This window comes from Pogoniulus pusillus, chromosome 20 (assembly GCF_015220805.1).
Source record: "Pogoniulus pusillus isolate bPogPus1 chromosome 20, bPogPus1.pri, whole genome shotgun sequence".
NCBI lineage: Eukaryota > Metazoa > Chordata > Aves > Piciformes > Lybiidae > Pogoniulus > Pogoniulus pusillus.
In genome coordinates this window covers 19,594,897-19,609,983 of record NC_087283.1, presented here as the reverse complement: position 1 = coordinate 19,609,983, position 15,087 = coordinate 19,594,897, and the positions used below count along the sequence as shown (strand labels likewise).

The 15,087-nt window shown below is 44.7% G+C and overlaps 1 protein-coding gene across 3 annotated transcripts in view; it reads left to right on the top strand.

The window, feature by feature from the left end:
* The window catches only part of MBTPS1 (membrane bound transcription factor peptidase, site 1), a 33,927-nt gene that overhangs the window by 4,326 nt on the left and 14,514 nt on the right, over nucleotides 1–15,087 (top strand). For all 3 annotated transcript variants that reach the window (XM_064160445.1, XM_064160444.1, XM_064160447.1), the window contains exons 3-14: nucleotides 440–697; nucleotides 1,057–1,260; nucleotides 1,601–1,711; nucleotides 3,699–3,808; nucleotides 4,174–4,290; nucleotides 5,897–5,964; nucleotides 6,849–6,951; nucleotides 8,363–8,514; nucleotides 10,374–10,535; nucleotides 11,193–11,337; nucleotides 13,111–13,299; nucleotides 14,811–14,983. In XM_064160445.1, coding sequence (XP_064016515.1) covers nucleotides 440–697; nucleotides 1,057–1,260; nucleotides 1,601–1,711; nucleotides 3,699–3,808; nucleotides 4,174–4,290; nucleotides 5,897–5,964; nucleotides 6,849–6,951; nucleotides 8,363–8,514; nucleotides 10,374–10,535; nucleotides 11,193–11,337; nucleotides 13,111–13,299; nucleotides 14,811–14,983 — 1,792 coding nt within the window. The remainder of the gene's footprint in view (nucleotides 1–439; nucleotides 698–1,056; nucleotides 1,261–1,600; nucleotides 1,712–3,698; nucleotides 3,809–4,173; nucleotides 4,291–5,896; nucleotides 5,965–6,848; nucleotides 6,952–8,362; nucleotides 8,515–10,373; nucleotides 10,536–11,192; nucleotides 11,338–13,110; nucleotides 13,300–14,810; nucleotides 14,984–15,087) is intronic.

Sequence of the window (15,087 nt, the reverse complement as noted above, 5' to 3'; positions counted from 1 at the left end):
ATCAAGCACTTTGTACTGCTTGAAATGCCTTAACAGCCTTAACTCTGTTTCATTTCCCTTGCTCCCCCTCATTTTTTCATCTCTGACATTTACAGTTCTTCTTTTCAAGGTTCTTAGGAGTTTAAAACACTGCAGATTTCCTGGTGTAAAAACCAAACAAACCAACCCAAAGCATTATGTAGTGCAGACATAAATTGCTGATTACTAAAAGCAGCAACAGTGACAAAAAAGCCCCAAACTGTGATTATTTGTTCTGGTGAGAGAAAAAAAGAAGTATTTGGACCTTTATGGTGAAAGTGTTTGAGTAAGCTGCTAAAGCATGACTTCTGTGATTATTTGTTCTGGTGAGAGAAAAAAAGAAGTATTTGGACCTTTATGGTCAAAGTGTTTGAGTAAGCTGCTAAAGCATGACTTCTGATAAGTTGTGCTCTTCTTCCAGAGTACATCGTGGCTTTTAATGGCTACTTCACAGCTAAAGCTAGGAGTAAATTCATTTCAAGTGCACTAAAAAGTAGTGATATTGAGAACTGGAGGATCGTACCTCGCAACAACCCAGCCAGTGACTACCCCAGTGATTTTGAGGTTATTCAGATCAATGAGAAGCAGAAAGCTGGAGTACTGACGCTGGAAGATCACCCCAACATCAAGCGTGTGACCCCTCAGCGGAAGGTCTTCCGCTCGCTCAAGTATTCTGAAGGTAAGTCATTTTCTGTGTGGTTGCATGGGAACTGAACCTTGCTTCAGGCCACCACAAGTGAGCAGTGTCCTGCAGTTTTCACTTGGTCTGTTATTTTGACTATAAGATTGTGAGTGGCTTGTCATCTCAGTGCTAAAGCATGGCAGCAATTCCATCTGCATTCACAGCAGTCACTTACCTGAGACTATGGACCACTGATTCCTGGGAGATAAAAGCCTTGGCTGACTCTGATGAGTGAAAATGGATGCTCATTTAAAGCATTTGTTGTATCAATGTGATGTGTATATTTACACAAAACCCTGATCTTTTGTGCTTTTCCTTATACTTCTTTTTTTCTCCTTCATCCTGATTCTGTGCAGCTGATCCCACATTGCACTGCAATGAAACCAGATGGACTCAGAAGTGGCAGTCATCTCGGCCCTTGAGAAGAGCAAGTCTGTCTTTGGGTTCTGGCTTCTGGCATGCAACAGGGAGACACTCAAGCAGGCGTTTGCTGCGAGCCATCCCACGCCAAGTTGCTCAGACCTTGCAGGCAGATGTCCTGTGGCAGATGGGTTACACAGGTCTGTTTTAGAACAATTACCTTCTTTTGAAAACTGAAGTGTGAGGAGGAGCTTATTTACCTCTGTGTGTTGGGGTCTCATTGGGTGCCAGGTCTGGAAAGACTGACATGCATTTGTTTATGGAGTGCTTTTCTGAGCGTGTTTTGCCTGCTGAGGAGGAATTAAAGATATTGGTGATCTGTGGTTGAATTTTGGAATTGGAATATGTTTTCTTTAAGACCTCTACCTTGCTGGACTTGCAAATTGCGTGCTACGTTAGCATGGAAGTCTTCTGTGACTTGGTAGATTAGGTTTGCTCTGAAGCTGAATCAGAAAGGTTGATAAAGGTTTTCTTTTGTAGGTGCTGGTGTAAGAGTAGCAGTGTTTGACACTGGTCTGAGTGAGAAACATCCACATTTCAAAAATGTAAAGGAGAGAACAAACTGGACTAATGAGAGAACTTTGGATGATGGTGAGTTACTGTCTAAAAGTGTGCAACTATTCCTGACGCTGCTGTGTTTCTGTTGCAAACCTGCCATTATGGCTGCTGTGGTGCTAACATCTGTTGAAATTGTGTCTTGAGGTTTTGAGCTTGGTTTTGCAGTGTCACAAGCCCTTTCTGCTCTGTATAGAGTATTAGGGTTCTAGAAGGGTGTTGCACAAGTCTCCTTTGAATCCTATGTGACATTTCACCATAGCATTTGAAAATGTCAGGGCAAGAAGACATTAGGCAGACATAAATACATTGTCCAAGCAGGTGTGGGGGAGAGCAAACCCTACAAAGAGCTTTCTGTCCTGTTCCTGTTTGTGCATTCTGCTCCTTCACAGCACATAATATTTCCACACTTGGAGGGGAGACCATTTTTGGTTTTCATTGTTTGTGTGATTCCTAAGCTAATCAGAGTTTTGGAGCCTTCCTGTAAAGCTTTTTCAATAGTGGTTTGTTTTTTGAGGGGCCACTCACTATGAGAAGGACACTGAGTTGCTTGAGCAAGAGCAAATAAGTGAAGCTGGTGAAGGATGAGTGGGCTGGGGTTGTTAAGCCTGGAGAAAAGAAGGCTGAGAGGAGATCTTGCTCTGTGCATCAGCTTGAAAGGAGATTGGAGCGAGCTGAGGCTTGGTCCCTTATCCCAGGTAACAACAGGATGAGAGGAAGTGGCCTCACGTTGTGCCAGGGGCGGTTTAGATTGGATTTTGGAAGGAACTTCTGCACTGAAAATGGTGATTAAGCTCTGGAACAGGTTGCCCAGAGGTGGTTGAGGCCCCATCCTAGGAGGTATTCAAGATGAGGATCGACATGGCTCTGGGCAACCTGATCTACTTGAGGATACCCCTGCTTACTGCAGAGGCTGTTGGACTAGATGACCTTTGGAGGTCACTTCCATCACAGACCTTTCTATGATTCTCAGTGTTTGGAAACCTTGTAGATGACATGCTTAGGGACATGGTTTAGTGGTGGAGTTGGCATTGTTGAGTTAATGGTTGGACTCAATGATAGTGGAAGTCTTTTCCAACCTTTATGGTTCTATGATTCTAATCTATATGATTTTCATCAACAAACTTTGGCCCATGCCCATCAATATTCCAAAGAGCTTTCTGTGGTCTGCACTATGTTTGTGTTCCTTTATCCTGTGTTGACTGCACCTTGCCCTGACCCTATGCTTTCACAGATTATTAACTTCATACAATCTGGGTCAGGGAATCAGTTGAAGCCCTTAAGTGTTCAAGGTCTCTGCATATCTTGTTCACTCTTGTGTGCACCTCTTGTAGTTTTATCATCTGCAGTACTACTTTGCCTTGCAGCACCTGCTTTTGGTAGCACTTCCTATTGTTTCTGTGCCCAGATGCTTGATGGAGAGGCAGATGTGGAGTACAGCAATGCCATGCAGGCAGTTCAGAAACCAAAAGCTAAATTCTTTGAGGAGAGGAAAAAAATTGGTTTCTTGTTTCATTGCTCACCTTTAACAAAATCCAGAGTTATTCCAGGGTCAAGATAAAGGTCTTTTAAAAGCTTACTTGAAAATACATTGCCTTGCAGCTTGCATTTTCCAAAACAACCTTTTTGTCTCAAAATTGCTTTTTGTGGTTCTTGATTTCAGTAGTAGTAATCAGGGCTGGATAGATTGGAGAATTCTATCACTCAGAGTTTCCTCAGCTCATTGTCTGGGTGCTGGAAATCTTGTGCCCACTGAAATGAGCAGCAAACTATGATTCAAGGCTAGGACTGCACTTGGAGAATTCTATCATTCAGAGTTTCACCAGCTCATTTTCTGGGTACTGGAACTCTTGTGCCCACTGAAACCAGCAGCAAACCATGATCCAAGACTAGGACTGCATCTGGTGTTTGTGATTTGTTGTAAAGTCTGTTAGATTGATGTGATTTTTGGTGGTATTGAACAGCACAGACAATGAAATGGTTTGTCTTCAAACATTTGATTTCCTTCTCCCTCCTGTGACAGGTTTAGGCCATGGGACTTTTGTAGCAGGTGTAATAGCCAGCATGAGAGAATGCCAGGGATTTGCTCCAAATGCAGAACTGCACATTTTTAGAGTGTTCACCAATAACCAGGTAGCTGTTTTACATCTTTTTCAATTTCTGCCATGCCAGATCAATGCTGTATTAATCTTTTCCATTGAGAATGTTGCAAGTGCTCATAAAGGTTGATGTACTTCCCTCGATCAGTGAGAAGGATCTCTTTGTAAGACTTACTGCAAGATTAGCTTACAGTTTCAGGTGTATTTTTATCAAGAATGATATGTGAAACTCTGCTCTGGGTATTATTGGAGCAGTCACTCAAATAGAGTGAGCACTAGAAATACCACAGTGTCACTGTTGTGCCTTACTTTGGTGTTGTTTCTCCTCTCTGAAGTCTGCACTGTTATGGAATCACTGGATTTTCCAACGATAGCTTTTTCACCCTCTTTCTTACATAGGTCTCATATACATCTTGGTTTCTGGATGCCTTCAATTATGCAATTTTAAAGAAGATAGATGTCTTGAATCTAAGTATTGGTGGGCCAGACTTCATGGATCATCCATTTGTTGACAAGGTTAGGAGGAGGAGGAAATGAAAGTGGTCACTGTTAATATGCCTCGCACAAATGCTGGGCTTGCAAAGCTACTTGTTTGCCACAATTGCTGACAAGTTTTGATGCTGCTGGTAGTTTGTGTGGAGTTTCATTTGCATGAGAGAAATTTTGTGCTGTGGAAAGGCTTTGAGCAAGGAAAGGGTTTAAAGGGACTAAGTGCAACCCAAATATTGACAGAGCTGTTAGAAAAAGGCTCTTTTGCAGAATGCTCTATGTATTGCTAGGAAGTGGAGTCTTAATAGTAGCAGCTTAAGTGAAATTTACCCTTGTTTCTCTTTGTATCTCTACATGCTTAGTTTATTTCATGGTAAAAATGTGTAACATGAATTCAGCAGAAGTTTGTTTGAGAGCAGTTTTAAAGTGCAGGTAGTTGATTGATTCACTTGTGGTAAGAGACTTGTGTCAGGATGACCCTGAGCCAGCAGTGTGCCCTTGTAGTCAAGAAGGCATCCTGAGGTGCATCAAGAAGAGTGTGGCAAGCAGGTTGAGTGAGATTTCCATCCCTTCTCCTTTGCCTTGGTGAGGCCCCATCTGGAGTGCTGGGTGTAGTTTTGGGCACCCTGGTTAAAGGAGGACAGAGATTTGCCAGAGAGGATACGGCAAAGGGCTACAAAGACAATTAGGGGACTGGAATATCTGTGTTAGGAAGAAAGGCTGAGAGAGTTGAGGCTGGTTAGTCTAGACAAGAGCAGACTGAGGGAGGGATGTCCTAAATGCTTGTAAATGCTCGAAGGGTGGGGGTCAGGTGGATGAGGCTAGGCTTTTTTCAGTGGTGCCAAACCACAGGACAAGGGATAGTGGGCACAAACATGAACATAAGAAGTTCCATCTAAGCATGAGGGGGAACTTCTTTAAGGCAGACAGAGCACTGGAACAAGCTGCCCAGAGAGGTGATGGAGTCTCCATCTGTGGAGACATTCTAAACTCACCTAGACCTGTTCCTGTGTGACCTTCTTTACGTGAGCCTGCCTTGGCAGGGGTGGTGGACAGGATGAACTCCAGAGGTCCCTTCCAATCCCTACCATTCTGTGAATCTGTGATGAGACAGAATGAGGCTTTTGTCTTTGTTAATGTCACAGTTCTCTGAGTCGTTGACCTGTCCTTCAGAAGCACTAAGTGAATTAATTCATGTTTTATGGAAGAATAAAGCCTTTCTTTCTAAAGGGTAATTAAGGGCTTTGAGGCATAGAAACTCTTCCCTTTTTTTAAATCATACCTTGCATTGAAATTTAGTTTGACAGCAACTTCACGGCTCTCCCCAGAGCATTACTGGAAGGAATTGAGAGTAGTTTGGCTTTGGTCCCTGAAGTGCTTTGTTATGGACAGTTTTTTTTCCCTTTGGTGTAACCTAAATATGTATTGTCAGCAGTGTCACTGTCAAGGCTGGATTATTGGTCACCTAATCCTAAGAAAGTTTGGAGCTTAGTGTTGAACATACCACTGAGCTGTAATTTATATGTTTAGACTAATTGTTTACTTAGGTCAGCCCCCTTGGAATGTGTGTACTTTTATTAGAAAAGTCTCCCTTTTAGTGGCAGAGCCTTACTGTAAATGTTATTTTTGGTAGGTATGGGAACTGACAGCTAACAATGTCATCATGGTCTCTGCCATTGGCAACGATGGCCCTTTGTATGGGTGAGTTTCAATGACCACTTCAAAGAAAAGCAAATATGTTGTTATTATATGTTTCTGGAAGTAGTTGTGCTTGGTCAGGAGGTTTCCCCTCCTCCTTTCTACTGTAATCTGTTCCTAGAACGTGACATTAAACTCCCTCTTCCTGCTGCCTCTATTATTTTCTGTGCTAGTACAGCAATCTGTGAAGTACTTGGCTAAATATTTTCCACTGAACTAGTGAAAAGTCAGTAAAAGAAGGGCAGAATTTCCAGCTGACAATTCCCTCTTCATGAAAGCAGACATCTGTGAAAACTGATCTTGGCCTGAAGGGGTATAAAAGGGGATCAAACTAGAATGATTTGTGGTATGTCTCTGAAACAAATGCCTAAAAATAAACCTCATTTTGTCTTCAAGATGAATGATTTGGTAGCTCCCGAGTTAGTTACTGAGTTACTAGCCATCTGAAGAAGAGGGGAGATTTAGACTGAATGTTAAGTAGTTGTTTGCAGTGAGGGTGGTGAGGCACTGCAACAGGTTGCCCAGGACGGCTGTGGGTGCTCCCTCCCTGGAGGTGTTCATGGCTAGGTTGAACAGAGCCTTGAGCAACCTGGGCTAGTGGAAGGTGTCCCTGTCTCTGGCCAGGGGGGTTGGAACTAGATCCTTAAGGTCCCTTGCAACCCAAACCATTCTATGAGTCATTCTAGGAGTCTGTGAAAAGTTGCTCTCACTGCTGAGCACAGCTGTTTCTAGGGGGGGGTTAAGAAGAGTGTCTGACAAAATGTGCTGGCAGCCTGTCTGTTATCAAGATAAACTTAACACTGTGTCTTGGTTTTGTGGTTTGTTTTTGTTTGTTTGTGTTTGTTTTGTTTTGTTTCTTGTCTTTTTTGTCTCCCAATTTGTTTTAGGACTCTGAATAACCCTGCTGACCAGATGGATGTGATTGGAGTAGGTGGCATTGACTTTGAAGATAACATCGCTCGCTTTTCATCTAGGGGAATGACCACTTGGGTAAGATGCTTTCTGGCTGAGGCCAGCCACAGTAAAGGCTGTCTGCAGACAAAATACTGGCCTTGGAAAGCTAGCCTATTTTGAAGGGGTAATATGCTGCAGATGATATGATGAAACAGTTGATCAAAGATCAAGATAGTTAAAGGTCATAAGACTTCTCACAGGAAGCTTAATGTTCTTTACAGGGTTTCTTGTCATTAGCCTTGACCACTGTTGACATTCTTGATGCATTTGTAAGGTGCCCAATATCTTGATTTATGGTGAGGATGTGCCTGTGTGGTTAAATCTGCCAAAGTGAAGACCTGCTCTCATTCCTCCTATAGCTCAGAAACCTGAGCATTTCCAGGTGCTGCATATAATGTTTCCAGGTGCTGCCTGTTGAGCTGGGGTGGTGGGGCTGCACACATGATTTCAGTTGAGACTGTTTTGTGGTCTTGATTTAGGGGACTGTTATATGTCTCTGAGCTGTATCTCATTCTCCCAGGCACCCAGTGACAGAACAAGAGGACACAGTCTCAAACTGCACCGGGGCAAGTTTAGGCTGAATGTTAGGAAGAAGTTCTTTGTGGAAGGAGTGATTGGCATTGGAGTGGGCTGCCTGGGGAGGTGGTGGAGTCACCATCCCTGGAGGTGTTTAAGAGGAGGCTAGATGAGGCACTTATTGCCATGGTTTAATTAGAAAGGTTAGGTGATAGGTTGGACTTGATCATCCTTGATGATTCCTATCTGGTTGATTCTGTGATTAGCCACGTAGTGGCATGGTTGTCATTTTGTTAGCGCTGTCCTGGTTAGCACAGATACAAGAATAAGCAGCACTAATGCCTGAAAACACTGAGAACAGACTCAGAGTTTGGATTGTTCAGCCCGGAGAAGAGGAGGCTCCAGGAAGACCTTAGTGCAGCCTTCCAGCATTTGAAGAGGGCCTGCAGGAGAGCTGAGGAGGGACTTTTTACAGAGGTATGGAGTGATAGGATGAGGGGTACTGGCTTCAAACTGGAAGAAGCTGCATTTAGGTTAGACTTGAGGAAGAAATTCTTTCCCATGAGGGTGTTATAGCACTCGAATAGGTTGCCCAGAGTAGTTGTGGAGATTCCAGACCTGGAAGCATTCAAACCCAGGTTGGACAGGGCCTTGAGCAGCCTGATCTAGCAGGAGGTGTCCCTCCCTGCAGATAGCAGGAGGATTGAAACTAAGTGGTCCTTAAGGTTCCTTCCAACCCAAAGCATTCTGTGATTCTATAAACTTGTTGCAAACAGCTGAGTCCTTCTTCAGGTGTTCTGTACTGTCCTGGCCTCAGCCTCAGCTGGTTAAGTGGGTAATTTGCATACTGAATGACTTGCAGTTACTTCAAATGCCCAAATGAAACAAACAGTGCTCATTAGGGCCATAATCCATCTGTTTTCTTTTGCAGGAGCTGCCTGGAGGTTATGGTAGAGTGAAGCCTGATATTGTTACTTATGGCTCAGGAGTGAGAGGTTCTGGTATGAAAGGTGGATGCCGCTCACTCTCTGGGACAAGTGTGGCATCTCCTGTGGTGGCAGGGGCTGTTACTCTGCTAGTGAGGTGAGTTTTGAATAAGAACCTCTACAATGATACTGATGCAGGAGGGTCATAAAAGGCACTGAAAAGAACCCACCCAATGAAGTATGATAGTGTTGAGATGTAGGAAAACAAACTTAGAGGATAAAATCAGGATTATTCTGCTGGAGTAAATTGGAAATCTTCTGTGTGCCTAGCTCTGAAATTCCTGGGGTAAAACAGAACTACTGAGGGAGCTGGGTGAGGAGGAGACTGAGAAGTGACCTCATTAATGTTTATAAAGATATGAAGGGCAGTGTCAGGAGGATGAAGCCAGGCTCTGCAACAAGGGGCAGTGGGTGCAAGCTGGAGCCCAGAAGGTTCCATGTGAACAGAAGGAAAAAACGTTCACTGTGAGGCTGACAAAGCACTGGAACAAGCTGTCCAGAGAGGTTGTGGAGTCTCCTCTGGAAACATTCAAAACCTGCATGGACATGTTCCTGTGTGACCTGCCCTAGGTGATCCTGCTTCGGCAGGGGGAGTGGACTGGGTGATCTTTCAAGGTCCCTTCCAACCGCTAACATTCTGTGATTGTGTGACCACAAAGTCTTTTTGTCCCATTTTTTAACCATCTTGACTTGCTGAGTGTCTGTGAGCTGTATTGCAGGAGAGCAGCTGCTCAAAGTAGGCACCTGCAGCAGGTGATTATCTAAGCACTTGTAAATTTTACAGCACTTAGGGTTTTATGGTTCTCATCCGGTTGCGTAAGTTACCTGTTGCACACCCAGGAACCTGAAAGGAAGGTGGGAGCTGCAGGTCTGTACTTTGTGTTTGCCTTTGCTGCTACCTAAAGAGGAGATGAACCTTTATTTGAGAAACACACCATTAATTGAAAGCCATCTGACCTCCTTAATTCAAGAGAGATGTTGAGATACTGGAACATGTCTAGAGAAGGGTGACAAAGCTGGTGAGAGGCCTGGAACACAAGACTGAGCTAGTCTGAGCCTAGCTGGGATATTTTGGTGAGAAGAATTAGATTGTAAGCTGTGAAAAGGAAACAGTGGTGATGTCTACTTCACTCATGGGCTTGCTGAGGTGGATAAGAACATAAACATAGTTAAGAGAGTTGCTCTTTGGGCCCTGGGGCTCTATGGGGAGAGGCTGAGGGAGCTGGGGGTGTGCAGCCTGCAGAAGAGGAGGCTCAGGGCAGAGCTCATTGCTGTCTACAGCTACCTGAAGGGAGGCTGTAGTTAGGTGGAGGTTGATCTCTTCTGTCAGGCAAGCAGCAGCAGCAGAAGGGGACACAGTCTCAAGCTGTGCCAGGGGAGGTCTGGGCTGTATGTTAGGAGGAAGTTGTTGGCAGAGAGAGTGATTGGCATTGGAGTGGGCTGCCCAGGGAGGTGGTGGAGTCGCCGTGCCTGGAGGTGTTGAAGCAAAGCCTGGATGGTGCACTTAGTGCCATGGTCTGGTTGATTGGCTAGGACTGGGTGCTAGGTTGGACTGGATGATCTTGGAGGTCTCTTGCAACCTGGTTGATTGTATGAAGACTCATGTTGCAAAAGATATCTGCAAGTTTCCAGTTACAGAAGCTTTGATTTGTCAGAATACTTTAACATCTGAAGACACTGCCCTGCTTGCCATGGAGCACCCTGCAAGGAGTAAAATCTCTGCTGTACTGGTTTTTAAGAGAAATGTGTTACAAACTTAGCGCTTTGCTTGAGCTCTTGCAGTGAGAAATCGAGTAACGATAGCCAGATCTGAACAGAAGATGTTGCTGACAGGAGACTGATCTTTCAACTGCATTTTCTTGAAATCAAATGACTGTGGAGGCAGAAATAGTAAACAGAAGTAGCTAGAAGCTATGGTAAAAGCCACCTAATTTGCTCTGTTGTTTGCTATCTCAGCACGGTTCAGAAGCGCGAGATGGTGAATCCGGCAAGCATGAAGCAGGCGCTCATTGCGTCAGCACGCAGACTTCCTGGAGTCAACATGTTTGAGCAAGGACATGGCAAGCTGGATCTTCTGAGAGCTTATCAGATCCTCAACAGCTATAAACCACAGGCCAGGTTAATTTTAATCCTTAATTAATCAGTGCTTTGCATTATAATCTGCTCTCGTTCCTTTTAAGAGAGCAGGTGTTGCATGTGTAAATTGGTTGAGTAATTTGTGCTTAGGTAGGCAGCAAAGAGAGCTAGCAAAGATGGTAGGGAAGAGTGAAGCATGAATTCTGAGAAGAGAAAGGATGAAGAGTCTAAAGTGTTTCCTGCCTAAGTTAAAGCAGTTTAGGGGATGGGCTGTCTGCAAGAGCTAAATGTACTTCTTCTTCTAGCCTCAGATGTTATTCCTAATGTAATCTAGAATGCAACGGAAAAGGACTTGAATTTGGACTATTTTCACTGTGCTGAAAGGTTTCTTTTAGTTTGTGTGTGTGTAAAAATACTTTCTCAAACCTTGAAATAAAAAAAAGTAGAAGATTTTGGGTCAGGTGTGGGGAGTGAGGTGAGAGCTTGATAGAAGCTGTGTTTTCTCTGTAGCTTTTTCACAGGTAGATTTAGTGACATCAGGTGTTGAAAAGGAGAGTGGATGAGGCACTTGGTGCCATGGGTTAGTTCATTAGAAGGGGTTAGGTAATAGGTTGGACTCGATGATCTCAGAGGTCCTTTCCAACCTGGTTAATTCTGTGATTCTTCTCTTCATTGATTCCCTCCTCCATCCTGCTGTAGTTTGAGTCCAAGCTACATTGACTTGACAGAATGTCCCTACATGTGGCCCTATTGCTCTCAGCCCATCTACTACGGAGGGATGCCCACCATTGTTAATGTCACCATCCTTAATGGTATGGGAGTCACTGGAAGAATTGTAGACAAGGTAAGATTTAACATTGCTCCAAGTCCTGACTATTAATGCTCCTGAAAGCTTTCCAGAAAACAATATGGTTTAGCTTTGAATTTGATAGAACTAATCAGGTCTTGTACTACTGAGAGCAGGAGATGCAAAATCTTTGTTCTCAAAGGCCACACCCAGGTTCCTGGCAATTGTCAGGGTGACCTGCCTGCAGTTTTTCAAGCAGCACACATGTTTCAGGGGCATGTTATGCTTTGTCTTTAGAAAACCAGTTTGCTTAGAGGTTTCTTTATGTTCTCTGATAGCATTTAAAACCTCCTGCGTAGGCTTTCCTTATCTCTTGGGGTTTGGGGTTTTTTTTTTTGCCTTTTTTTTTTGATCTGGAGCCTAAGCAATCTCAGTAAAGAACTCTGACATCATAAATCATGCCTCTTGTAGGGGTCAATATGACCTCACTGTAATGACTTGCCAAGACCTGCTGCAGAACTGATTCTTTTACACAAGTGATGTTGAGTGTGTTGGTCTGAGTAGGGAGGTGTTTAACTGGTTTGGGGGTTGGTTATTTTTGGTTAAGCTTTAAGTGAGTTTAATTGTAGAACAGATTTGGGAATTGATACAGGTCAAATAGGGCACCTATCTCAAAACTCTAGCCGATGGAAATGAACTTAATCTCAACATTTTAGAGTGAATCCTGAGGCCTGGTTTAGATTTAAGCCTACATTAAAGGGCTTTGAAGCTCTTATCCAACATCATTAGCTTATGGTAATGTAATACTCAGACAAAGCTGATGCAGTTTGCTTCTCTCTGTTATGTTACTAACTCTCTTCTACCAGAAGGAAATGTTGGGGGTTAACCAATGAATTTTTGCAGAGGACCCCCCAGTGTTAAGAAAGGTACACTTGGGCAGCATGCTGTTCAGATAGTTCTGTGGAGAACCCTGCCTCTGCAAAGCCTGTAGTTGTGATTAGGTTGATGGGGGTGCTGGTGGACAAGAAACTCAACGTGAGCCAGCAGTGTGCACTTGCAGCACAGAAAGCCAGCCAGAGCCTGGGCTGCAGCAGGAGATGTGTGGCCAGCAGGGCGATTCTCCCCATTCTACTGTGCTCTGGTGAGACCCCACCTGGAGTACTGCATCCAGTTCTGGAGCCCCTAAGACAAGAGAGATGTAGAGATGCTGGAGTGTGTTCAGAGAAGAGTCATGAGGATGATGAGAGGGCTGCAGCAGCTATGCTATGAGGACAGACTGAAAGAGTTGGGGCTGATCAGTCTGGAGAAGAGGAGGCTTCCAGGTGACCTTGTGGCCTTCCAGGATCTGAAGGGGGCCTATAAAAAAGCTGGGGAGGGACTTTTTAGGCTCTCAGGGAGTGACAGGACTGGGGGAGAATGGAGCAAAGCTGGAGGTGGGGAGAGTCAGCCTGGAGGTGAGGAGGAAGTTGTTGAGCAGGAGAGTGGTGAGAGACTGGACTGGGTTGCCCAGGGAGGTGGTTGAGACCCCATGACTGGAGGTGTTTGAGGCCTGGCTGGCTGAGGCTGTGTGCAGCCTGCTCTAGGGTAGGGTGGCTCCTGGGCATGGCAGGGGGGTTGGAACTGGCTGACCCTTGTGGTCTCTTCCAACCCTGACTGATTCTGTGATTCACTGACACAGCACCAACCTCTGGGACTTTGTGGGCACTTTAAAATTACACATGATTGCCAGAAGCCCTAAGATTTGGTATTTCTTTGTGCAGAGGCTATGTCTGCAAAAATTAGTGACTGCAAGTACTGTTTTACCAATCTTCTCTGTTCTTCATTTCACAGCCAGACTGGCAACCCTATCTCCCTCAAAATGGGGACAACATTGAAGTGGCTTTCTCCTATTCCCCTGTGTTGTGGCCTTGGTCTGGATACTTAGCAATTTCCATCTCTGTGGCAAAGAAAGCAGCATCTTGGGAAGGCATTGCTCAAGGTCATGTCATGATCACAATATCATCCCCTGCAGAAAATGAAGTAAGTTCTGTGCATTTTGGTTTGACGTTTGTTAATAATTACTAAAGCTGCTTCCAGATATACAAATACCTCTTTCTAAGGTGTTGTCCTGATCCTGATCCTGTCCTTTGAAGCCTAAGTTAGCTGAGGGTCAAGAAGGTGAAGAGTACAGATAATGTTCTTCACAGTTGAGAGCAGAATTAACCCGCCAGTTGGATATGCTTCAGAATCAGTAAACTTCTATTTGAGACTAACTGCATAATTTCATTTTGTTCTGAATTCTAATGTGTTCTGAAAGAGGTTACTTAAATTTCTTCTGCAACCATCCTTAATTGTTCCTGAGAAGTTCTGAAGATTTTGAGCTATTGAACCAAGTCACAGTTGTAACATAAAGCATTTTACATTCTAAGTGTATCCTGGACTGCATCAAAAGGAGTGCAGCCAGGAGGTCAAGAGAAGGGATTCCCTGCCTCTACACCACTCTCATGTGACCCCACCTTGAGTACAGTGTCCAATCCTGGAGCTCCTGTTACAAGAAAGATCTGGAGATGCTGGATGGTGTCCAGAGAAGGGCCATGAGGATGATCAGAGGGCTGCAGCTGCTCTGCTATGGGGACAGACTGAGAGAGTTGGAGCTGTTCAGTCTGGAGAAGAGAAGGCTCCAAGAAGACCTTACTGTGGCATTTCAGTATCTGAAGGGGACTACAAGAAAGCTGGGGAGGGACTTTTTAGGGTGTGGGGGGAATGAATCCAAGCTAGAGGAGGGGAGATTTAAATTGGATATTAGGAAGAGGTTCTTCACTATGAGGGTGGTGAGACATGAACAGGTTGCCCAGGGAGGTGGTGGAAGCCTCACCTTTGGATGTTTTTAAAGCTAGGCTGGGTGTGGCTCTGGGCAACCTGATCCTCATGAAGAGGAAGCTCAGGGGTGACCTCATTGCTGTCTACAACTACCTGAAGGGAGGCTGTAGCCAGGTGGGGTTGGGCTCTTCTGCCAGACAGGCAGCAACAGAACAAGCAGACACAGCCTCAAGCTGTGCCAGGGGAGGTCTAGGCTGGATGTTAGGAGGAAGTTGTTGGCAGAGAGAGTGATTGGCATTGGAATGGGCTGCCCAGGGAGGTGGTGGAGTTGCCATGCCTGGAGGTGTTCAGGAAAAGCCTGGCTGAGACACTTAGTGCCATGGTCTGGTTGCTTGGCTAGGGCTGGATGCTAGGTTGGACTGGACGATCTTGGAGATCTCTTCCAACCTGGTTGATTCTGTGATTCATGGAGGGTGTCCCTGCCCATGGCAGGGGCTTTTGAACTAGATGGTCCTCGAGTTGCATTCCAACCCTGACAGTTCTGTGACTCTCTGAACTGTTGAGTGCAGAAAAAACCCTGTGGGGATTTAAGGCATTATTCCTCTCTTTGTCTTCAGAGCTGGTACTGGTGACTTAAAAGTAGATTTCATAGCTCTGGGGCTTTTTGGTCTTTAACAAGCCACAGTTAGCTGGGGGAAAAGGATTTCACTGTTATTGGTGCTTTTCTTCAGTCTAAGAATGGTGCAGAGCAGATTTCAACGGTGAAGCTGCCAATAAAAGTGAAGATAATTCCTACTCCGCCTCGCAGCAAACGAGTCCTGTGGGATCAGTATCACAATCTGCGCTATCCACCGGGATACTTCCCCAGAGATAATTTGAGGATGAAGAACGATCCATTGGATTGGTATTTATCTCAGGTTCTATTAAATCAGTATTTCTTGATGATGTGTTAGTGATGCAAGGCAACTTTAGTGGACAGCAGGGAGCTGTGACCTTTTTCATTGTGGC